Consider the following 24,277-nt stretch of genomic DNA (forward strand, 5'->3'; position numbering starts at 1 on the left):
AAATTGGTGCAAATAATGATTCTTAAGGCTTTCCATTATTTACACCACTCCAAACCAACCTGCTTCAATTCACAAGACTCCCATGCCTTCCATACCCAAGATCGTGTTTCTTTTCTTTTTTAATCAAAGAAAGTATCTCTCCCTATGCCATACTTATTCACCCAACAGATTAGTCTTTTGTGCTATACCGTTTCAAAAGCTTTGCTAAAATCCTGGTAAATCATGTTTATAGGCTTCTCTGTCAGCACTTGTGGCTATTCTCTCAAAATACTCTTTATTGAAAATTTTAAGCATGATCCTCTCTCTGTGAATCTTTGCCCTCTATCCTTCATTAAATCCAAACTTTCTTCTATCGTGTTTTTGATTAGCCTTCTCTTCTGTTTCTCACTGTTTAAATCAAGCTCACAAACCAGTAACTTCATGTAGAAGCCTTATATTCCCTGTTAAATCCTTGTTTAGTGGCCTTTTCCCAGGTTGTTGATGCTTCTTAAAGACCACAAGTTTATCTGCTTAATGTTTCCTTTTATCTTCAGCTCCTTTCACTGAGAATTTTGGAATGGATATTTTTGTAAGTCATTTATTGTGTATTATATTACCTCTAATCTGTACTTCATTCTTCTCCATGGGGAAGATATGCCACTAGCTCAACGACAAAGCATTTGTTTAGCAGTACTGGTTTCCTTGATTACATATACCATTTCTGGATCTCCTGTACCCATGCCCCTTTTAACTGAATACGTATTCCCTATATGAAATAACCAAAACATCACTTATAGCTTCTAATGCATGGCATCTACAGTCTTAGGCTTGCAGGCATCCCTAGTTTGTTCTAAACTCCTTTCACGCTTCTCTTCCTTGCCCGATCAAAAATGGGTTTGATGTGTACCTATTACCCCACCAATAACCTCCTGTTAACACCTAATTACATTATTTGCCCTTGTCAGACTACTGAAGGGGACTTTCAAGGCTTTTTCCCCTCAGTTTTAGCACAGACTGAGTGTATGGATCAATAACAGAGCTGAGACAACCTGCTGTTGCCAAAAAAGAGTGATACCACACTTCTCACATCCTCTAATTCCCTTCTCCCATATCAGTCATTCACTCAGTTTCCTTCACCTAAAGGGTGGAGTTAATTCAACCTTTTAAACTGACAGAACAGTAACCTGACAAGAGAAAGTGAACACATCCAAAAGATCATATGAAAATAACAAGTTAAGACACTTAAAACTTGCACACTAACTACAGCAATGTGCCAGTGCTAACTCCTAATGCTGCCAGCTGATTTTTTTTACATAGTTACTTTAATAAGCATTAGCAATGTGCTTGGCCCTTCATGATACACAAGAGCAACCACGGTCCGAGTTTTGTCCATTTAGCCATTTTTCATCAGAGTTCAGATTAATTTTGACAGTACCTTAATTAAGGATTTCTTTCTTACCTTCCTGGGATGCTTATTTTGTCAACCTTAAGCTCTTAGAAAAATAAGCATATGTTAGCCAGTTTCACTGCATAGTTAGTTATTTATCTTGTTTATGGGGCACTGTCATCTTGCTTTTTTCTTTTTAATTGACTAATCGCCAACTCTTGTAATTGCTCGCACAAAACCCTTTAATTAGCATTTCCTGATTACTTTTAAAAACACGTTCATGGAGATTTTACAAGTATTTTTCTCTTCTGTTTTCGTTAATCAGTGCCTAAATTATAACAGAGTCTGAGTGTACATGCCTGTGGAAAGAATACAATCAATCCCATAAGGTAAACAAAATGAAGAATTGAAAGAAATGTCCTTTTTCCTCATTTCTTTTGTTATGATTACTTATTGCATACAGAAAATATATTGAGTCAGAAATACAAAAGTTCATGTTTGCAGTCCTTACTTCTCTATTCTGCTTGAAATCACGGTCTGCTGTTCTGTCTTTCACCTTTATTCTGGATTCTGTATTTAATCATGTCTGTCTTCAATGTCTCTTAGTTACAAACCTTTCCCTCCCCTAGCTGACGAAGACCATTAGCTTGCAATGTCTCATATCCCCACACAGAAAAAAACACATCTTGCTACATTCAAGAACTGCATCTCTTCCCTTTGAGATCTCTAATCCTTTGACTCTCTCTAGGCCTTTCAAATTCAGTACTGAAGTGAAATACCTGTCAGAAGAATAACTCTAAAAATAACTCTAAAAACTGGCAGCACATGGTTGTATATTTATTTTCTCTCTCAATTACTTCATATTAGGCTTAACAAATTTATGAATACAAACAGCTTAAAGTACTCTGAATTTGATTTGGCATCTGATAAGCAAATACAGTTCTTTCTGTCTGAGGGCCTGATCCTGGGTGAGTCTCTGAGCAGTGCACATGTATCTGCTGAGCAGCACTCAGGAATTTGGGGCTGACTGTGTCAGCAACTGAACTTTCTGTCAGCAACTGAACTTTCTGTCAGCAACTGAACTTTCTGTCAGCATCCCCACCCCTTTCAATCCACTTACATTGCACTTAAAGCCAAAGGCAATGAGACCCTCTGAAGCCCTAGAGCTGTTAACCCACCCAAAGGTATCCCAACACTCAGCATCTGTGTCAGAGCTGCTGTGTGGCTACGGACATTGAGGAGGAACAATGACCAGCATCACACTGATAATTCTGCAGATGAAGTGGCATCAAAGCAAAGGCAATAGAGTTTGACTTGGCAGGTGTGAGACTCAAAAAGCTGATATTCTGAATAAGCTGACATTTTTTCCTATTAAAAGTTGGGGGTTTTTGCTTTGTTTTTTGAAAAAGGCATACTGAGACAGACTGTCATTCAATAAAGCCACTACTTTCTTCACCAACAATCAGCAACAGATGTAGGCCAATAAAATTAACAGTTTGCAAGTACGCACAAGAGAATACTCTTGTCTCTTTTCTCCATCACAGATTTTGTAAAAGCTCTCTGGATTTTAACAGATAGGAAACATCAGTAGCTTTTTATATACCTTTTTTTTTTTTTTTTTTTTTTTTTTGTAATTTAAACACTACAACCACTTTTCTCCCACTCTGTGGAGAATTAATGCTGATTAATTTCACTTTCCAAAGTGTGACTCAGGACCCTCCCCCTACCCTTAATTGTCCACTTTTAACTCAAACTGAATTCTGCACTATTACTTACCAAAATAATTTAATCCTACAGAATAGAACTTGTGCTCAAAAATATGCAACATTAATATTAATGTACAAACAGAAATATATTACTCATACATAATATATAAGAAATTAATTTTCATTGAAGTATCAAGAGAAGGAGTAAACCCCTTAGATCCTTCTCATGCAATTAGCTCTGCACTTGGGGAAGTCAATGGGACTTCACAAATGAAGGCTTCACATGACAACATGGGCAAGACTGGGGTTTTAAAAAGGCACTACAAAATATGCCATGAACAGAGTCCTACAATCATATTGCTGTGATTTTAGTACTACCCTCTATGGATACAGTTAGGCCACATCAACGTTAACAAACATACTGGTATCATCTGAGCTGGCACACAGCTGCTGACACCGCAATGATGCTTGACTGTGTGCCCAGCTGTGTCCGCTGGGGCAGTGCAGCTGCCCAAGGAAGTGGTGTACCAGCAAAACAAGCACTCTGCTCAGCCACTCTTCAACACTATCCACAATGATTTGTGTCTTAACTGGCTTTTTTCCTGTGAAGACATACTCGCTCTCCTCTAAGGGAATTAAGAGAACTTCACAGAATTGCCTCTATTTCATAATATTTTACTTTCACATTAATTCTTAAAATACCAGCAGTTCCTCTTAGGTACATCCTGTAAAAAGTTAATGTCTTTTTACATGGGGCTTCAGTCTACCATTCCCCTGTCTTAAAAAAAGGATTGCTACGTTTGTTTCAGAAGCATAATGCTATATCCTTCTAGGTTTGAAGGACTTCAACCACTCGACCACCATCATAAAAAGCAGCTGTGAAGCAGGGAGTATATGAGAAATTAATAACTATGGTTAAAACTGATAGTTTGGGAAAATCATCAGGTGATGCAGACATTCCCTGCCTAGGCCTGTGAGAGAAGCACCAAGCAGCAGAACAGGATCAATTATAAGTTTGACCACTGTCTGTGATGGTTGCAAGCATTTGTAAGCAGACAGCCATGCTCCTGTAGGTTGGCCCTAAACCTATTCCAGCCATCAGAGTAGAAATCAAGAGGATTGTTGTAGCAGTGATAAAGCAAATACAGAAGGAAATCTGGAAACTTGAAGTCTCAGATCATTCTTTGCTGGTGAACCACCCCATTTCCTACTGGAAAATGTGGGAGAGAAAGAGGTGGCCTTCCAGATATGAAAAGCCATTAGATGTACCTTTTTAGACAGAATACTGTGAAACATCTGAATAATAAGCAAAAACCAGAGGAAATGTATCCCAACACAGGACACCAAAACTGTGGACATATTATCAAAGGGGATAAATAGCTTCCTTCTCTCCTACCTCCCACCTTGTTTTTGAGTACACAAGCAGAAAGTAACTTTGAAATGGCTGCATTTCTAAGTGGCAGTATTTCTAAGACACTCTTCAAAGGCATTTCGCAGGCATTAAAAATGATTCCTAGAAGTGCACATTGTTATTGGTAGGACTGAACTGAGATGCTCAGTATCAGGAAGGGCCCTGCCCTTTTATTCACTGACTTATGGAGCCATATACCAGCAACAGAGGTTTATCCACCAAGGAACAACAGGATAACACCAACATACATCTGATAGATGGGCCCAAAGATGGGTAGAAACCAACGAAGAACAAAATGGCTGAGGTTGATCTCTGGGGATCCTCTGGTCCAGTCCTCCTGTTCAAGAAGGGTCACCTAGAGCCAGACCAGATGACTTGTGAGTATCTCAAAGGGATACACAGCCTATCTGGGTAACCTCTGCCAGGGCTTGGTTGCCCTGGAAGTGTTTCCTGATGTTCAGAGGGAACCTCCTGTGTGTCCATTTGTCTCCTCTGCTTCTTGTCCTAGAATGTCACATGGTGACACATGTGAGGATGGATGTTAGCAAGACACATGTCTGCTGTCATACCCAGCAAAATATGCTGTATAAAATAGTGCAGGTCATATTTATCCAATAATTTGTAATACAATGCAGGAAACAGTACAAATGAAAGATGGCTTTGGCAAGAAAAAAAGGTACCTCACAGTTTTCAACCACCAGGCATAACATCAAGTATCTGCTATCACAGAGCTCTGGCAGGTCAAAGAATGGTATCCTTTAACAAGATACTACATGCCAGGTGGTTTTCTTATGTTCATTTTATATAACTTCATGAAACAAGCAGTACTGGGGCTACATACCCATTTTAAATTAATGGTTAGCCCATTTTATTTCCCTCATGACAGAGTAACAAATCTGGGTGTTATGTTTGTTGTACGAGAAAAGTAATACACACATCATATATAACAACTTTATTGAGTAGTGGTGAAAAACAGTTCTTATGTACAGTCACTTAAGAAGCTGGCCTGTGAGTCTTGCAAAGAACAGATCAGTTTCCTCCTATAATTTCATGTCTTGTGTTCACTTGACTTTCACATATAAAACAGGTATAAACTTCAGCTACAGCCATCTTCCTGGTTTGGATCTCTTAAAGGCCTCTCTCCTATTTGGATTCTGTTACCTGCTCAGCCACCTCTCTTCCCAAGTATTGTAACAAGTTCATAGTCTTTGAGATTACTATCAATCTATGAATTTTTTTCCCTGAAATTGGCCAAGAGTAGACCAAAAAAATAAGAGGTAGAAGTGAGAGAATCCTCTAGAGGTATGCAAACCAGCAGACAAATAGAGATGCACCATGATTTTCTGTGTCTTGTTCCTAAAGATGATCAGGCTAGAAAATTGTGTGAACATTTCTTTTTGTTTCTACCCAGTTCTGAGATCAGAATACAAACACTCATCACTACGGTGATTTTCCTCTGGGGCTGTGCAGAAATTGTGGCGTTCTACACCAGCCAGTTGGCCAGCAGGTCCAAGTACAGGGAAATCCCCAAGAGGATAGTGGGCTGCACAGCTGAGCTTTATGAGTATACACGTCATGGATGTTTTGTCTCATAAAGCTTTGCTGAATCTACATTTGCCCTCTCTAGAGACCATGAAGGACTTCATCCACTTTCCTGTGTCCCTCTCTGGTTCTTCTGTGTTTCTTCAAGCACGTATTTCACCCCCCCACCCTGGTTCATTTTACAGAAATCTTGGTTTAGCGCTCTTGAAAATTTTGGAGAACATGTTATCCTTTCATCCTCTCCTGCAAAGTTTTCCATGGGTGTGAAGAAGATGCCTCTCCAAATTCCCCATCTGAAGCCTCTGACAAATAACAAGACAGACAAACAGCATTAGATTTTAATGATCAGTGGACAGGAAACTAAGAAAACTCACTACAATTTTCCCCCTTGCTTCTGTTCAGCAGCTCCCAGCCAACATATGGCCTTCCTTTCACAGACTGAACTCATGATGTGTGTGAGGTGGGAAGTTTGAAGCTTAACTTTGGTAGGATTTACAGCAACAGGATAACAATAATACTATTCTTGTAAAATTCAAAGAGGATTCTGATAGCTTACCATCAAAAGTGTTAAGACAAAGAGAAAAGAAATGCTTAAGCTGGACCTTATCAGCCAATTCATGGTAGTGGCACTACCATGAAATTAAAGCATATTGCAAAGTGGAGGTGGCCTACTCTGGCAAAAAAAAAACCCAGGCTAGCCCTTCCTAAGAACAGATATGTTCACACTTTAAATAATACTTTCCTGAAAGCAGTGTTAAAATGACCTAGAAGACAAAACTGGTATTTTTAGTGAAGTCATTTTGAAACTCCAGAAGCAGAAAATATGTTTGTTGCAGATTAGTTCCACAAACTATTTCAAAGCCAAATCTTTGTGCCAGCAACAAACCTTCTTTACCTTTTTCTGTTCCTGGATCCAAAATACAGCATGAATATCACTTGTTCTGGGCCTGGATTCACTGACAGGAAACCCAAGGCACTACTTATGTTTACATTACAAGTTTATGTGCTTATTCATAAAAATCCTGTAGTCAGAATGATCAGCTTGGATTGCTGATGAGGAGGATTATTTTAATTTCTTTATGTATTTCAATTAAATGCTTGAGTATAGATTTCAGTGCATTTTTTCAGTTAAAAGCACTGTGATTTATATTGCTAAAATGCTATTGCTTGCCCTGCCAAAAGCATGCATCTGGGAACATTTCTGGGTTGCTTACAGTCTTTTCTCTCTTCTTTCCGCCTCTGACTGCCAGTGCATGCTGTTGAAATAAACCAGCTACTTCAAAAGGCAGTTCCTGTTTTCTGTCTTTGTGGGTCTGGCAGTGTTTTGAGAAGTAGGGGAAAGAACAGTAAGAGAATAAAGGTAGATTCAGAGCCCATGAATAAATAAAGAGGAAAAAAAAAAGGAACGATAAAAGAGTACACCTACCTGAGTTCCGTTCGTTCTCCCAGGGTGATACCATTTCTGGATTCATCTGAGGTTGGAGAAGTTGAGTTTCAAGGATCCAACAGCTCTCCACAGCATCTGAATTTTGTGACCCCCATCTCTGCAAGCTCATTGTCAGACTGCATTTTCATGGCTCCTTCCAGAACAGTGCTGTGATGTGCCCGGTGTCCCCTGCTGTGACATGCCCATCCTGGCATACAGCTCTGCACAACCACAACAGGACAGAAGAGCAGCCCCAGATTCACTTATTCTGCTCTCCAGCTGTTGTGACAGTTGTGAGCTCTCTCCTTTGTTCAGCATTTTTGATACTCTCTGAAATAGTGAGTTTCTGCAAATCTTTTGCCACACCTAAATAAGCATCTTCACTCCTGAAGTAATTTGGCCGTGTACTCATGCTGCTCCTTCTCTCCTCAAGACCAGAAAACCTAGAGCATTCTTGTATTATTAATGAAGGACTGTCTGCATTGCCACAGGTAATATAGTATTCACACGAGCTTCACATTCATGGAACAAAGTGATACAGAAGCAATTACGCTTCTACTCTGAAAGTTACCAACAGGACCCCAAACTGAGTGCAGTTGCACATGTGGATGCTCTACCATAATTCAGGTTTAGACATTAAACTGTTGGTGTAAGCTGGAGTCCATTCCCTCCTCCCCTGCCAGCTAAGAAACGGACAATATAATTTATTGCACTGTCATGCTGGTGTGATTCAGCAAGTACAGAAATCTTGAAGCTTAAGAAGTGAGGGCACACTTTCTGCTGAATCAAGAGTTCTCTCATTAGGTGCCTGACAGCATATTAAGGAGGAACAAGAGAGTCAAGGCCACACTGATTTTCTTGAACAGATTTTCATCTTCCAAGTGCTTTACAAAATGTGTATTGTAAGTAAACATGGAAACACACTTTTCAGGAAATATCTATCTTATATTTTGAATAAGGAAAATGAAGCAGAGATGTTCAAGCAGTTTTAGCCAAATCAGCAAAGCAAATGAGTGGCAGAAAAAGGTCTAGTTCCCAATTCACCAGCATACCAGACCTTTTTCTCTGCTTTTAGACAGTAACTATCAGTAAGGTTATCACCCTAGCCTAAAAGTGTGCTTGCAGTGTGATTCAAGATCTTTACAAGAAATCTAAACTCAGCTGAATCCAGCACCTCATTAAAGCTCAAAGATTAACTTGAAGATCTACACATTTTAGAGCTCTTTCAAAAGATGTTGTTCATCTGCCTGTTTAAGTCTGTGTGATAACTTAGGGGTACTAGATTCAGCAGTGTGATGGACTTAATGAGTTCTGACCTGCTCCTTGACTTGTTGCAACCAATGATGAGCACTAGCCATAATTTTCCATCCCACCAGAAGGTAACTTTCAGCAGAGATGATTCAGGTCAACATTTTTCACTCAGCAAGTGGGGTGAGCTCAGCAGGTGACAGCTCAGCTGAAGACATTATACTGTGGTAAGGTAATTGCACCCTATCATATCACCGGGAACTGACTAAAAAGGGAAATTTTCTAGTTCAACTATGAGAATACTCAGCAAAGAATCTAGAAGTGACACTTCCAGTGTGGTCTTTTATCCTAAAAAGGTATTTTCAAATATTCTTATCATTGAAATCTCTTACTGAGTAAAAAGGGGTATTCAGCAATATTAATGATCTGACAACTCATCTCATATATGCAAGATACCTATTTTTCTTGCCTTATGAGTGAAATACTCTTTATATATAGGTTGAAACATATATATAAATACTCTTTATATATAGGTTGAAATCTCAAATCACATGACTCTCAATAATGCAAATGAGACTCTCACTCCTTGATATTATTAATACTGTCCTTCAGTTCAAGAAACATCTTTCCAGTGGATCATGACAGCCAGTGACCAATAATAAATTTTAAAAATCCTTTTTTTTTTAATTGTTTGTGTTATATGCTTATGGTTTTACTTTCCTCAGTCTGGACATCCAATCTGTAGTTTTAAACATCTCCACATTACCACTTTCAATTGTGTTTTTCTCATTGCTACATAGCTTGCATCACTAGAATTTGAACCAGTAATGTCTGCTAGAAAAATTAATTATCTTTCAGGATTTTACAAATGTGCATTTATGGTTTCCAGAACTACTAATGCTCTATCAGGAATTTGATAGCTTTGTCTTCCCATGAGAAAAGAATCTGAAAGTCTACATTACTATGTGGACACCAGAACCATAGACACTGAAAATTCAGTTTACATCCTCAGAATGGAGGTGGGGGGTAAATGGTGATTTGAAGGAGACAAATGCTATTCACAAATGTGTAGTTTAAAAAGCTTTTTCATCTTAGATACACTTTTATGTAAAAATCAAAGGGATTAAGAAGAGGAACATTATGCCAATTAGCAGTATAACTAAGAACTCTGATTATACCTGATCCAAGTACAGGAAGATTTACTAATGACACTGAAGGTAACTGATCTTACATCACCACAAAGGACTCTCAAATCTCTTTTTGTCTAGTTTACAAGCAAGAGAAAGACAAATTGGTAACATCTTAACATGGTAACTGACTTAACACATGATTCTGATTGTGCTTGAGGTAGCAGGAATTGGCTTCCAACATGATTGGGAAGAGGGATTTCATGTAGTCACTTGATGCAAGATGACAGAAACAGAAACCAGGATGACTCTGAACCTATCAAAAACATGCAGCTGGTAATCCTGTGGTTCCGACTCAGCAGTAGTGAGATCATCAGTGGCCTAAAACACAGCTAATGAGAGCCACTCCTCTTCCCTCTTCTTTAAAAAGATGGTTTTCCTTAGACCTCAGGTTCTTAGTCTAACAGCCTTCCATAAATTCCACACCACACCCCATCCTCAGGTGTCCCCTACCACCACCCAATGAACAAAGCGGAGATAAAGTTATGAAAGCACAGGGCCTTTCCCTGGGAGGTGCAGCCTGGCTGGTACTTCATCCTGAACTCTCAGCTCCAATTCTCTCTTCATGGCACTCCAGGCTCTGTGCTACCTCAGTGTTCTTCTCACAGCCTATCTTCATCTACATTCTCAAAAGCTCCATAAATACTTACCTCTTGGTCCACATATGCTGGTGTATCCTCAGTCTTCCCTCTCTGCCTCCCTCCTGCCCTCCAGTTTGCACAACACTGTTGGACGACATGCTGAGAGATGTTTTCCCAACAGATGGGCTCACAAACAGGGAGTGAGGAAGGTGATGGAAGAGCAGCAGCTCCCTAGCCACAGGGTATCCATACACATTCATAGCAATGGGCTGCACCATGCTTGTATCATTACAGGCTAAAAGCTTTCTTGAAACAAAAGCTATTATTTCTTAAAATTTGCTTGTGCTGTGTTTTTAGGCCTCCTGAATTACAAGATGCAAGACACCATGCTTAAAATATTACCTCTAAGTCATTCTAATAGTAACATTTCTGAAGATAAAACTGATTCCCTTCCCTCAGTACACGACCCCCTTACCTCCCCACATACAGGTGTCATTACTTGGTCACTGGTGACTGAGGAAGCAGATTACATCTTTCAAGAGTTTGATATGTACTTTTTAAGTTATGATGTGTGATGGAATTTCAATCATCAGGCACTAGGTGTTTCAGTGATATCAAAATGTTCTTCATCAGGAACGGAAAGAAAAAAAACAAGCAATTGCATCCAAAGGACTGATTTCCTAATTTACCTTAGGCTAACATTGCACTTCTACTTTACCAAAATATGCTAGAAGAGGGGAAAATGAAAGTCTACAACACAATTATCAAAAATACCCTCAATTTGTTGCTCACAAATATTTTCTAAAAAATCAACCCCTTATGCCAGCATTTTGGCTCACTGTGTCTACTCCTCTGTCATTAATGCTCTCTGCCGTAAGCACAATTCCTAGCTGGGGATTCCAATGCGTATGGGAGTTAGGATAAGATTCCAGATCTCAGTTGTGCTGGCATGAAGATAGGTCTCCTCAGTGATACAGAAGACAATATCCTAGGGAGACTGGAATAAGTCCTATTCCGCAAAATTCAATCCAAGATGTAAGGCATATCAAGAAACAGGTAATTACTAGCTAATGGCTGTGGATGGAAATGTAACGTGGATCAGCCTAAGCATTTCATGACAAGTGACAAGACAGCTTGAAAAAAGGGAGATTTTTTCCAAAAGGATGGAAGGTGTCAAGAGCAAAGAAAAAAGGGTTACCTCTTCAGTTTGGGAGGGGCTGATTCTAGGCATTGGAGATACTTGTGGTGTTTTCAGCTGTGTACTGTTGCTGTCTGGAACAAGCTCTCTGTGGATTGACTGAATATGATTTTGGAGTTCAGTTTCTGATTCAAACTTTACATTGCAACTAGAACAGCGAGTCTTCAGTCCCCCTGCCTTGCTTTTGTTCTCAATGGAACTCAAGTTCTCATTTTGGCCCATGCCTTGTCTGTTACTGCTTGAAGGGATGTTGACACTTGGACTACCACTTTTACTGAGATTAACACAGCTAGCACACAGACCATATGGCAGACCGTTGATGTCAAGTTTCACTAAATCCTGTTTCGAACGGAATTCTTTCAGGCAAGACGCACACTTGTACAGTTTCTGGAGATGCTGTGCACGTCCCGTGGACTGCACAGCAGAACCATTTCCAGTTTTCTGCATATGGAACGTGCCGTGGATTTTCAGTTCCAGCGTGGAGGTCACTGTCTGCATGCACACCACACAGCGGAACCCCGTCAAGGAGTTCCTCAGGTCAGGGTGCATTTGGCAATGCTCTAAAAATTCCTCCTCACTCTGGAGTGGCATCTTGCAAATCCTGCAGTTTCCAGTGTCCAGGCTCTTACTATGTGTGACCTTATGTTCAGTAAGAGTCAGAAGAGATGGAAACCGCTCACCACAGATTGGGCACATATAGTGTTTCACTGGTCCCAAGTGTGTCTGCATGTGCTCTCGAAGCCCATTTTCAGAGAAGAATGTTCGAGAACACACATTACACTTGTAATTCCCTTTAATGAGCTCAGCCTTTTTCTTCACTATGGCGCTTTCTCCAGGTCGAATGTTGTGGTCTCGCAGCTGGTGATTCTGCAACAGAGTCTCCATGGTGTAAGCTGCTCCACAAATGTCACAGCCATACATAGGCTCAGATGTGTCCACATCTTCTTCACTGCCATCGTGGCTGTTATGGGACTCCTGGCTATTTGTCAACAAGGTCTGGAGTTCCACTTCCTCTTTCTGAACTTGCTCAGATGCCCCATTCGTTCCACAGTTTGGAGTTTTCGTTTCAAAAACACAATGTTTTTCCCTCAAATGCTTTTCCAGCAAGATGATAGCATGGAAAGCTTTGCTGCAGAACTTGCAGTTGTACTTCTTGCTGTGCGTAGTGATGTGACACTGCAGCTCCACCTCCGTACCAAAGGATTCACCACAGAAGATGCACTTGTGTACTTTGCCTTGGTTCTCCAGGTGGTTGTGTTTCACATGAAGCTGTAGGTCAGTCTCGTTGCGGAAATCCCAATTGCAAGACGTACATCTGTATACCTTCTTCTCATTGCTGTGCTTCACAGCCAAGTGCAGCTGAATGGAGACTTTGGAGTCAAAAACCTCTTGGCACAAGGTGCAGCGGAAGAACACAAATGTATGCATGTCTAGTAGGTGTTTCTGCAAGTCATCCACAGAAGTAAACTGCTTGTCACAGCTTTCACAGATGTAGTAGGTTGAGGTGATCATGAAATGAATGGTAACATGCTTCAGCAGTGACTCCTGATTTGGAAATTCCTTGTTGCACTGAGGGCAGGTCAGTTTTGGCAGGACAGTGTCAAGATGTGTTTTCAAATGAGTCTGAAAACCATCCAAGGAAGTATACTTAGCACCACACTGATTACAAATATATTCCCCAGCAGGACGAGGAGGAGCACCTCCAACTGCCTGCATCATCTTTAAAGAGGTCTGCTCAATGGTTACAGGAGATAATGGACTCATGGCTCTGGACTTTTTTCCATTGTGGATGTAATTCAGCGCCAAAGGAATGTTCTTATGGTTCTCCTTGATATGCTTGTTCAGTTTAAGAACACTATTAAATATTGGAGAATTGGTACAGTAAGAACAAGAATACACTTCCACCACTGGATCTTTAGGGGTTCCGAGCACAGGAGAACCAAAACGGGAACTGCTAAGATCACAATGGACTTGTCTAATATGCTCTTCCAGGGAAGAATCTGTAAGAAATCCCATGTAGCAATGGGGACAAAAGAATGCATTACTGTCCTTAGCAGCAGGGTTGGCAAATCCATGAGAACATCGGATGTGTTCCTGAAGGGTGTTGAGGTCATTGAACACTTCAGAGCAGAAGTTGCACTGGTAGACCATGGCAGGCATGGTAGAAACAATCAGTGCTGGGTCTGGAGCTTCATGGACTTGCTTAAGATGTTCATTCAGATTGTAGAGAGATGGCAATACCTCCAAACAATACTGACAGATATGGGCTTGTTCGGGTTTATCTAAATGCATAGTTTTCAGGTGTATCTGCAAAACTGCAAGGCTGGAAAACAACTGTTTGTTACAATAAATGCAGCTATAAGTAACTTTTGCCTGCTTACTTGAAGGACCAGTGATATCTGGCACTTGCTGAGCTGCCCGCTTCCTTCCACGACCTTTTGGTATAGGAGGAGCTGTTTCCACCATTGTTGAGCTATCCACCGAGAGATTGGAATCTGGGGTAGTGCTAGAGACTGATGTGTACCCCACAGTTACCAAAGATGGGCTGTTGCTGTGGTTGCACGACTCTGGCTGCTGGTGACTGTCCATGTGGCTGTACAGCTCCTCCACAGTGTGAAAGTTCTCAGAGCAAATGCTGCATGAATTCTTCTTCTCACCATTATGAGCCTGCTCCATGTGATTTACTAGGGATGTTTCCTCTACAAAGAGTTCATGACAGTAAACACACTGAAGAGCAGATCGGTCTTCATTAGGGGAACACTCAGGGTGACATTCTGCAATGTGCTTCTGAAGATCTTCAGGAAAATCAAAGCCTTCTTCGCACTGACTGCATTTCTGAGTGTCTTTCATTTTCCAGTCCTCCATCCGGGAAGCGGACTGGGAGCCATCTTTGTTCCTCTCGTGAACCTGCATGTGTCCATGCAGTGAACTAGATGACAGGAACCCACGTCTACAAATGGCACACTTATATGGCTTGTTGGACGTATGAGTCTTTAAGTGAATTTTAAGATGATCGCTCCTTGAGAACGCCGCATCACACTCACTGCAGTGATACTTCTTGTCTCCCGTATGAAGCTTTATGTGGCGGTCCCTGCTCCGTTTGTGTTTGAAGAGACGGCTGCAATATGTGCATTTGAAAGGGAGCTTGTCACTGTGACTTTGCTCGTGGTGCTTTAAGTAGCTGAGGCGGCTGAACGACTTGTCACAGAACTGGCACGGATAGGGCAAACCTGGGCCTCCTTCCTCTTCTCCAAAGTCACAGCCTTCTCCATGGCTTGGGGAAGTCTGATCCTTGCTAGAAGGCGATGATGCTGGCCATGAGCAAGAGGGGTCATCCTCAACATCCACTCCGTCTGAAATGAGAAAGAAACATGCCCACAAGCTTAATCCCAAGAGTAAAAAGGAGCTAGAAAATGCATATGAATAGCGCAGGACTGCTACTCCTAAATAGCTAAAACATTAAACTCAGACTAGGATATTTCTTACATTGATATCAACAGTTTCAAGACCGCATTTATTTTTATCGTACTGTAAAACATTAGAAGTTATTAAATAGTTCTGTGCCTATATTAACTTTTTATTGCTTTTTTATCATTCTTTCTCAGTTGCAGGATATGTATTATACATTGACAATTTTATTAAAATGCAGATTTTAATATATTTAATGTTCCTTTTGTATCCATTGTAAAATTATTTGCATGTTATGTGAGCATCTGAAGAGTCAAAGGAAAGGAGAAAATATTACAGGAATGCTTTAAAATGAACACAGTCAACCCACATGCCTAATATTTACTGAAAAGATTTGCCCTGTTTGCCACAGGTTTGTGGTATTTTTTTTCCTTTGAAACTGATTCTGAACACAGGAATCATTTAAAGGCTATTTCTGAGACAGACTTGGGTGTTATTCTAAACAATAATAGGAAAAATTACAAGAGAGGAACAGGACAACAATATAAACAGTGATGTTTTCTCTAATAAAGTGCAACCAGATTTCTCCAATAATGATACAATTCAGTTACTGAAAGCTGGCAGCTGGATCATTAAATGTTCAAAACAATTTAACAAACTAACAACCAGGTTCATGGAAAATGGGAAAGTGTCACAAGGGTCAGCCATGAACAGCATTTTTTTTTTTTAAGTTCAAGAGGTTGCCCACCATTTCTTCCTTTTTTGCAAAGGCCTCAGCCAGCTGAACTTCCTCAGTACAGCAGAACCTGTACTGTGAGGTGATCACAGACAAAGCAACTTGTAAAAAACTGGAAACAGGAAAAATGATAAACATTTATGGTAAAAGCTGAAAGATTTATGGGTTACCAGGAAAAGACAAAGCAGAAATGCTGGCCTGATAATAAACGGATTAGTTATCTATGGTATTACCTCATCTCTAAACAGGGAAAGTTGTAAATATTTTTTCAAGAGATGTGCTGTACAGTTTTTGCACCTTTTGTTTTAAATGTAGATAACTATACTTCAGTGATCATACTGATAAACCCAAAACTTCTTTAAAAGTATTAAAAGAATGTTTGAAAGCTCACTCTACCTCAAATAATTCTTCCATTCCTTTCCAGGGGCAATGCTTGAGGTTTTTTTCCTTTTAAAAGTAAACCTGACTACAGTAACACTATAGAAAAAAGACACAATAAACCCCTTGAAAAATATCTTTCTAAAGGTATTCTTGCAAAGTAGAAAATTTCCTAACATCTTCAGCCTTCTCTCAAGAAATTTACTACAACACCACAGAAGTTAGAGTTGGCCTATATTATATAAACAAATTTCAAGCCTGCTTACTTTAAGGTAAAGAGATTTCACTAGATTATCAACCTCTTGCTTATCCACAGGAAACAGATGAGGATTCATTCCTTTCCTGCATCTAGAAACTGATGACAACGCCATCTCACTATCAATGCCAGATGGCAGCCATCTAACTCTGAGAAAACAACCAACACCATTGCTGGATGCCTGCCCATTGACACAATGCTTTTCAGGATAACTTGGAAACTGCATGGGTTTTTATCCTCTTGTTTGCATCTTGGAGAAGAGGGTTTCACAAGTTAAACACACCTTTTGCACACATACACACACACATACTATACATCTGTAATTACCTACATACAAATCTTCACTACTGGTATATATTTAAATAACAAAATCAACCCTGGCCTGAGTGCCATGTTTTGAACCAAAAACAATGCTGTTTGTTTATCAAAAAAAAAGGAAACATAAAAATCCTCCCTTCCAGCAAAAGTAGTGTCATCTGCTAAAATGCTTCCCAATGTGCAAAGTTCCTCATTGTCATACATACTAAATAAAACCAGTCAGGTGACTTTTTAAGATGGTACATTAATGACTGCAATATTCACAGGAGACTTTTAATGTAAATCTGTGTACTACCCTTCCAAATTGCTGGATTTGACTCTAAAAATGGAAATGATCAAAACAGTTGAACAAGCATTTACAGAAAAATACGTTATCGTTTTCTCCACTTCTAAATTTTATATTAAATGCATCTTTCCAGCTAGGTCTTTTAAATGGGAAAACCTTTTGTTCTTTAAAAATCCAATATATTTCTGACATACACCCACTGATGGCAGATAAACAGGAATTTATGTCAAGCAACCGAATGAAGAAAAATAGTCTGTGACTGCCTAGGCAACATATTTCGTAACAAAATTTAGTATTAAAATGTATATCCTATGGAGAAATGATATATTATTGTATAAATGTTTAGAGGAATATATAGTAAGTGTTATAAATAGTGTTCCATCACTGACATAGCAGTAAATCACTTCCTTTTTGTGGCCACTGCCTGCCCAGTTTAACCTATTATACAACTATTCCCCCCAGCTCGTGGATCCCAGCAGGCTGTCGGGCTGGCAGCAGGGTCAGGATCAAGTATGGAATGTGACCATGGCATAAGCAATGGCAGCCCCCTTCCCCCACCCAATTCTTCTTGTTTGCCTGGGATTCTCCTCAGCTTTTTTACAAGGGTAAGGAAAGCTGAGGGGGAAGAATGTAACTATAGCACAGAGACAGTTCTTGCTTTCCAGCCGGCAAATGGAAATGTGTGCCACTTTGCCATTGTGTTTTTTAATCAGAGCCCATATTAATTCTATAGAGCAATTCCCTTTGTGCAAAAGGCAGAAAAGCAAGACACAAGTCAGATTTGTGTCCTTTTAACTTGAGAAGTGAATATCTTTCAATCTCTCAGAGCTACAGAAGAACCAGCAAGACAGGGGGAATTCCACAAGGTGGAGGACAACAGGATTTTCCTGAGTACAAGCCTAACAATGTCACCAACTCGCTTTCCCGACTCCCCCCACCCCCCACCCCCTGGCATGGTGTGGCAGGGGACAGCCTGTGTGGAAGGGGCCATGCTCTGGAAGGAGGCACCCTGGGCTGTCCTCACACAAAGGGCTCCAAAGGCAAGCCCATCAGCTTGCCACAGACCCACAGAAAGGCTTTTGAAACTGTCCTTCTGCCACAAGGAAAATGTTTCACTGCAGTGACTTTTGCTGTGCAGACTCCAACCCGAACACTGGGAACATTGTGTGCAATGGACTAATGTGCCTGTAGAGCTCAGGGTCTGGGTAGGAATGGATCTGGGGACAGCAACCAGGGCAACTACTGACTAAGGGTAATTACTGCTACGCAGGACTTGAGTGATTGCAGTGCCTGTCCTGCCATCTCTCACCCTTCCCCACAAGGATGCTGCCCCAAAAAATTAAGGTGCAACCACTAAGAAAGTCTCTCTCAGAATGGCAGCAAAGTGTGACTTGCTGCTCTACGCTGAGGCTACTCCACGTGCACAGGCACAAGGTGAGCAGGCCTTGGCCCTCAAAACTGTGATGAAGGAGCTGAACTTAAGGTCTCTGCAGAGAGCCTTGGGATGCAGACTCCACTCCAGCCTTCCCAGCAGATCTCACTACAGAGCCAGCTCTGTGCTGGGGGTAGAGTTTGACCTGCTGTTGGGGTAAAGGGCTTCAAACCCCTTTTCACCCATCACTCTCATAGCAAATGCAGTTTGCTGCTACTCTGCACATAGCTGCCTGTATATAAATCTGCAGACACCTACACACTGAGCTATATGTCAACACTACAAATCTGATCTTTAATGTTATAACAAGCTGTTTTAAAATACTCTGGACCAAATTCAGATGCACACATACAAGTTCCCAGGAGTGGTACACATCTATCTGAGGGCAGAATGGAGCTCCAGGTACTTGACAGAGTGTTTATGGAGTTTTAAAATATATTTTCTGTATCGACCTTTTTTTTCCTTCAGCACTCACTAAGTGCTACTTACTGTAAATGCCTTTTTTGTGTTATGGCAAGTATTCTGAGTTTCAGTGTGATGCACTTAACATGTCCATTTAAATTTTTAATTTTTGGAACCAGTCACTTCACACTCGCTGACTCTAAGAAAGCTTTAGCACTCACAACCAAAAAACTTCACTGAAAATCAGCTACAAGGCCTAAAAGTCTATTTAAAGATGCAAATGTGTGTGAATAGTTAGTGCAGATGTTTTTCTACACCAACTGTACTTGCTGAGTTTCACCATTTCCATAAAGCACATTAAAACAAGTGTGTGAACACTCTGAGATGAAAGTACCAAGCACTCCTGAGACTTCCAGTGGAAAGTAGAGCTGCCTGACTTTTCTCCAAGCAGACAGGAATGCCCATGATTCAGCAGCCTGAGTAAATAAAAGAGGTCCTTATTTCCTAATTCTGCTGGCTGGCCACACTGCAGCAGTCTCTGTGCTGCTGCCAAAGGGGATGCAAAACTGGAACTACACCCAGCAGCTGAAGGACTGTCTTTGTTAGCCAGCCAGGCCTTCCTGACCATCTTCTGGCAACAAAACTATCGTATCCTGCAAGAAGACCTCCATCTCAGGCTTGATAATTCTCTAGTCTGTCTAATAGGACAAAACAACAAATTTTGCCTGGTCTGTGTTGGAGGAGGACAGCTGGAAACTCAGTTAGTAGAAGAGTAACACCTGTTTGGTAGTATTGATGAGGAAAGTGCTCACTAACAGAAAAGTGAAGCAATACCAGAAGGAGTTATCCCATGAAAGGGGGGTGAGGAAGGGGGAAGAACAAGAACACAAAAGCACCTCTGTGGAGTTAGCAGCCAGCCACTCATGTGCCAACCCCAGCAGACGCAAGGTCTTAAAAGTGGTTTTATCCCTAGTGCTGCTGACTGAATTAACAGGACTGCTTCAGAAAGATGTTACCTAGTCACCAGGAAGGTCTATGACATACACATGCTTTTGCTGAAGTAGACTTCAGGGCACTTACTTTATCATTGCTTATTTTTCTGTATGATTTAAACATGTTTTTGCTGCCACTAGACAAATGGCCACATTCCTAAAGCAAATGTCAGCTAACCTTTATGTGCCATAATACATAGGGGCCCTCTGATAGAACAGAGTTTACACATATGAACAAATTAATATTTTCAATATCCTGTAAGCAGCAGTTTTCCATTTTCCCCATTTTGCTGCTCAAGTAACGGGCACAGACAAGCTGGAATGCTTTGCCTCAGGTTACAAATGTAATCTGTGTGAAGGAAGAAACAGAACCTGCATCTCCCCAGTCTGAGCCATTCCTGCAATAATAATTCTTTCTCCCCTGAAACACAGAGCTGGCAAAATGCTTAAACTGCTGGATTTGACCAAAGAGAAAGCCCAGCAGCTGAGATGGACAGACACCCCCCAGCTCTGGGTCCTCCTGTTATGTTCTCACTACTTTTCTCTCATAACAATAATGGCAGACTGGTGACACAACTATCCCCCAGGAACCCATCCAAAGTACTAAATAGCAAGGTTTCTTTAACAGGTAAAAAATAATGAGTTACATAGGATGATAATAGATACTAAAAATGAAAAATCAAGTACACCAGGCAGCAGCACATAAACCTGTGTACTCCATACTGCCACAGGCACATGGATTGTGAATGCACATGTATGCATTTATGCATTGGGTTGTTCTGTAGCTATTATTTGTTCTCCTACCACCAGTCAAAGACCTGTTCATATGCCAGTGCAGAGACTTGTATGTGCTTATACACTTGTATTGAAAAGGATGGAAAACTCATACAAATGTACAGCATTGCTAATTTACCAGACAGCATGCCACAAGGTAGAATGTGATTTGTAAGAAAGGAAGGACTAAATAGCAGGTAGGTAGGTCAGTTAACTGGATGTATGATAAGGCTCCACAGTTTTAAATCCTTGCATTTTTGTGCAGGTAATTGAGTGAAGTGGTTATTATATATCATATAGTTTAGTTGTAATGGCCATTTCAGGTTTTAGTGCTGGCCACATTTTATATTATTACCACCACTAATTGTCTGCAGGGCTACCCTGAAAATGAGATAAGGAATCTTAGGGGAATATGCAGGTGTGAACAAATAGCAAATGAAGAGGTTAGATATTGCTGAAATAAAACAATATTGTGCTGTGTGCTGAACAGATCTAAATAACTAGAAGATCAAAGGACAGTATTTAAGGATTAACATGGCTTCAGTGATGGTCTAACACACATGTCACTCAAAGAAGCTATAGTTTTGAAGTTTTTAATAGAAGTAGAAGGTAGGACTAGTCTTTAATTAATTTTAAATAAAATATACATTATTACATAACATTCTCTGTTTACTTTTAATAGAAATGTACACAGTTTTGGAAAAGCTGAAACTTTAATATAATCATCACATTTTTTTCACATCAGTGACCCCACATTAAACTCACTCATTTGTCTCATAACTTATTAAATGGCTTGAAAACTAATACTCTGTAATGGGCATTCAAAAGAGAAATGTGAACTTTAAAAATTATTTATAATTTACAGATGTTTTTAAAAATCTATCAATATTTCAAAACTGCTTTGGGAGCACCAATTAAAATGCATTAACAGTTAAGATTACTGGGGGAGAAACATACAGGGGTTCCTGACCAAAAGAACTGAGACAGCTGGTAGGGAGGTTTCCCCATTTTAAACTTCATAATCAGAGGAAAGGCAACTCCTAGAAACAACAAATAAGCCACTTTAATACCTCACAGGAAAAACCTGCTTGCTTTTATGAAATGCCTTTAATGCCTACATAAGTAGTTAACATTCCTGTATTGCTCTCCTAAGGTAACCTAAGGCTCCAGCTCCATTATGTCTTCTTCAGAAGACATATTATCATTACATATGTAAAGAGGAGCATAAATGTTTTCCTTGATTGTTGCTTAAAGTTCATTTGAACAGACGGAGCCCGATGAATTCCATCTTCTGCAGCCAAATTAAAGAAAATGTAAGCAGTTCATATTCTGCTCCACTTTTCAAATCATACACAAAACTCAATTTGCAACTAGAAGAAACAGAGCTACCCTTCTGCTTGTTTGAGGAAGCTGGCATTTTGTGCCTCTATAGGCAAAGAGAAAGCATAAGTAATTTTCCACACTCCTGTACATATAACTAATGACAGTTACCATCCTCACAGCTTATTATACTGCTTTACATAATTGGGAATCGCATGTCACACAATTAATTTACAGGGGTTGTTTAGTTGTGACTGTACAAGCACTAAGCGATTCAAATTAGCTCATTTGTCCACTGCTTAAATGTGACAAACACATTTACACTGTATTTCTTCCCCTGTTAAGTTGCTATTTCTTTTAGTCTTTGTTTTTGTTTGTTTGTACAGTATGAGTCAGAGACCACCAGGCTTGTTCCATCTGAAGCTAGGGTCAGAAAAAAACACCCTGAGAATAATTGCATTTAAAATCAAGATAATGGCAGGGCAAAAGCCCATTCAGATACTCCAGCAAACATGCACATAATAATGACCTCCTAAGAACCTGTATATTAAAAACCTCATGAACTGAAAGTAGTGATTCAGTCAATCAGGTTTTTGCTAGAGAATAATTATTATAATTTGTTGTGCCAATAACAGTATTTGTACTGCTTATTAAGAACAGCAAATGACTAGGGGATAACAGTTCAGAGTTCTTCACTGGACCCCAGTGACTCTCTGCCTTCTGTTTTCACTGTGTTGTGCTCTCCCCCAGGCAACATCATGAATAGGACCAAAAGCCCTCTCCCTCCAATCTTCCCCCACGCTGCAGCTCCTTTTGAAAGCCTCAGAGACAGCAGTCCCTGTAATGCAGTCCCCGTCAAACTTTCAAGATATATAGGTATTAAAACGAGCTGACAGTTTCTTCCTTTCCCAGGTCACAACAAAAGGAGTGTGCCTTAAGTCAGAGAAATGTCATTATTTCTCTTTCCTTCCCAAAATCAAATGGTCCAGAAGATCAGGCCCTAAGAGCTGAAGGCCCTAAGAGCTGAAGGCGACCCTGCTTCACAGCTGCCCTCTAAGTCCCCATTCCCACACAGCTGCAGGACCCTGAGGGGAGAAGGGCAGGCTGTCAAAAAGTCCCTAGCTGAAGGCTCAGACAAAAGATGGAGCCTCTGGGCGGGATTTGCAAGCAGAATCCCCTGAGATGACAAGCATCACCTTGGGTCCTGATTTGAGCATCTCCCTTCTTTCAGTTAATCTAGAGTTTACTTATGAAGGTCCCCCATTTTTTATCATGTATGTCTGTCCGTTCCACTTGTGCCTGTATTTCAACCACCCCAATTCTTTGCCTCATTGCCTTTAGATCAGAACAGCAACAGCAAGGCAGTTAGGAGGGGGCTAAACTAGGACAGAGAAAAGAAGGAAGATAATGTGTGGAGAAGCAGAAGAAAGAAATACAGGGTAGAGAGAAAGAAGGGAGTCAATAATTGCATCTGAAAGAAACCAAGGCAAAGATATCTAAAAATCTTTTCAAGGAAATGGAAAGTAAAAGGAAATTAAGATCAAGCAAAAGCAGTGCAGGCAGTTAACGCTTTCAAAAACACATCAGTGTTATTTTACAGTGTGCTAGAATTAAATACAGTAAATAAACACAGAACTGCTTATTTCTTAGAATGACAGAAATGTGGTGGAGGTCTTATTTACACAGGTGAAAACTCCTGGACCTAGATCTGCAAAGAGACCTAGGTGTCTCCAGGAGCCCAAGAAGCAAAGAAGGCAGGATTCATGGGGCCCTGGGGGGGAACCAGGAAAAGGTCTGCAGCCTCGCAGCTTGGGCACTCAGTTGGGAAAGGGGAGTACTGGGCTCTTTATACATTAAAAAGGCACTGGATAAAAACAAAAATAAACTTAAGCATGAGTTCCAGACTGCAAGAACCCCTGGACTAAATGAGTATACTTCTCCACAGGGTAACAAGTTCCTTCTCAAATGTGCTCCTAGCAGTTCTATGAATAGGATACTCTTTCCTTCAGCATGCCCAGCTTCCAGGAGAAGGGACCTTGGGACAACTTAAGACCCACTGCTCAGAGGCAGGAAACATGACTTTGAATCCCCTCATGATACTCAAGAGAACTGAATCAAGGCCTCGTGCTATGTAATACTTTACCTACTTGGCCCCTAGGTAAGGAAGACATTCTGCTGAAAGTGCCCAACAAATCCTGGGTTTACTATGACACTCTCCATGCAGCAGGCTGATCAAAGGCAGTGGGTACCCAGATGCTCACACTAGGATGGTTTGCACAAACTACCAAACCACAGCAATCTGAGAAATTT

The 24,277-nt window shown here is 40.5% G+C and overlaps 1 protein-coding gene across 1 annotated transcript in view; it reads right to left on the minus strand.

The window, feature by feature from the left end:
* The window catches only part of ZNF521 (zinc finger protein 521), a 202,225-nt gene that overhangs the window by 94,412 nt on the left and 83,536 nt on the right, over nucleotides 1-24,277 (minus strand). Inside the window, exon 6 of the mRNA XM_053979506.1 lies at nucleotides 11,666-15,018. Within this exon, the coding sequence (XP_053835481.1) occupies nucleotides 11,666-15,018 (3,353 nt within the window). The remainder of the gene's footprint in view (nucleotides 1-11,665; nucleotides 15,019-24,277) is intronic.

The sequence above is a fragment of the Vidua macroura genome, chromosome 1, assembly GCF_024509145.1.
Source record: "Vidua macroura isolate BioBank_ID:100142 chromosome 1, ASM2450914v1, whole genome shotgun sequence".
Classification (NCBI taxonomy): domain Eukaryota; kingdom Metazoa; phylum Chordata; class Aves; order Passeriformes; family Viduidae; genus Vidua; species Vidua macroura.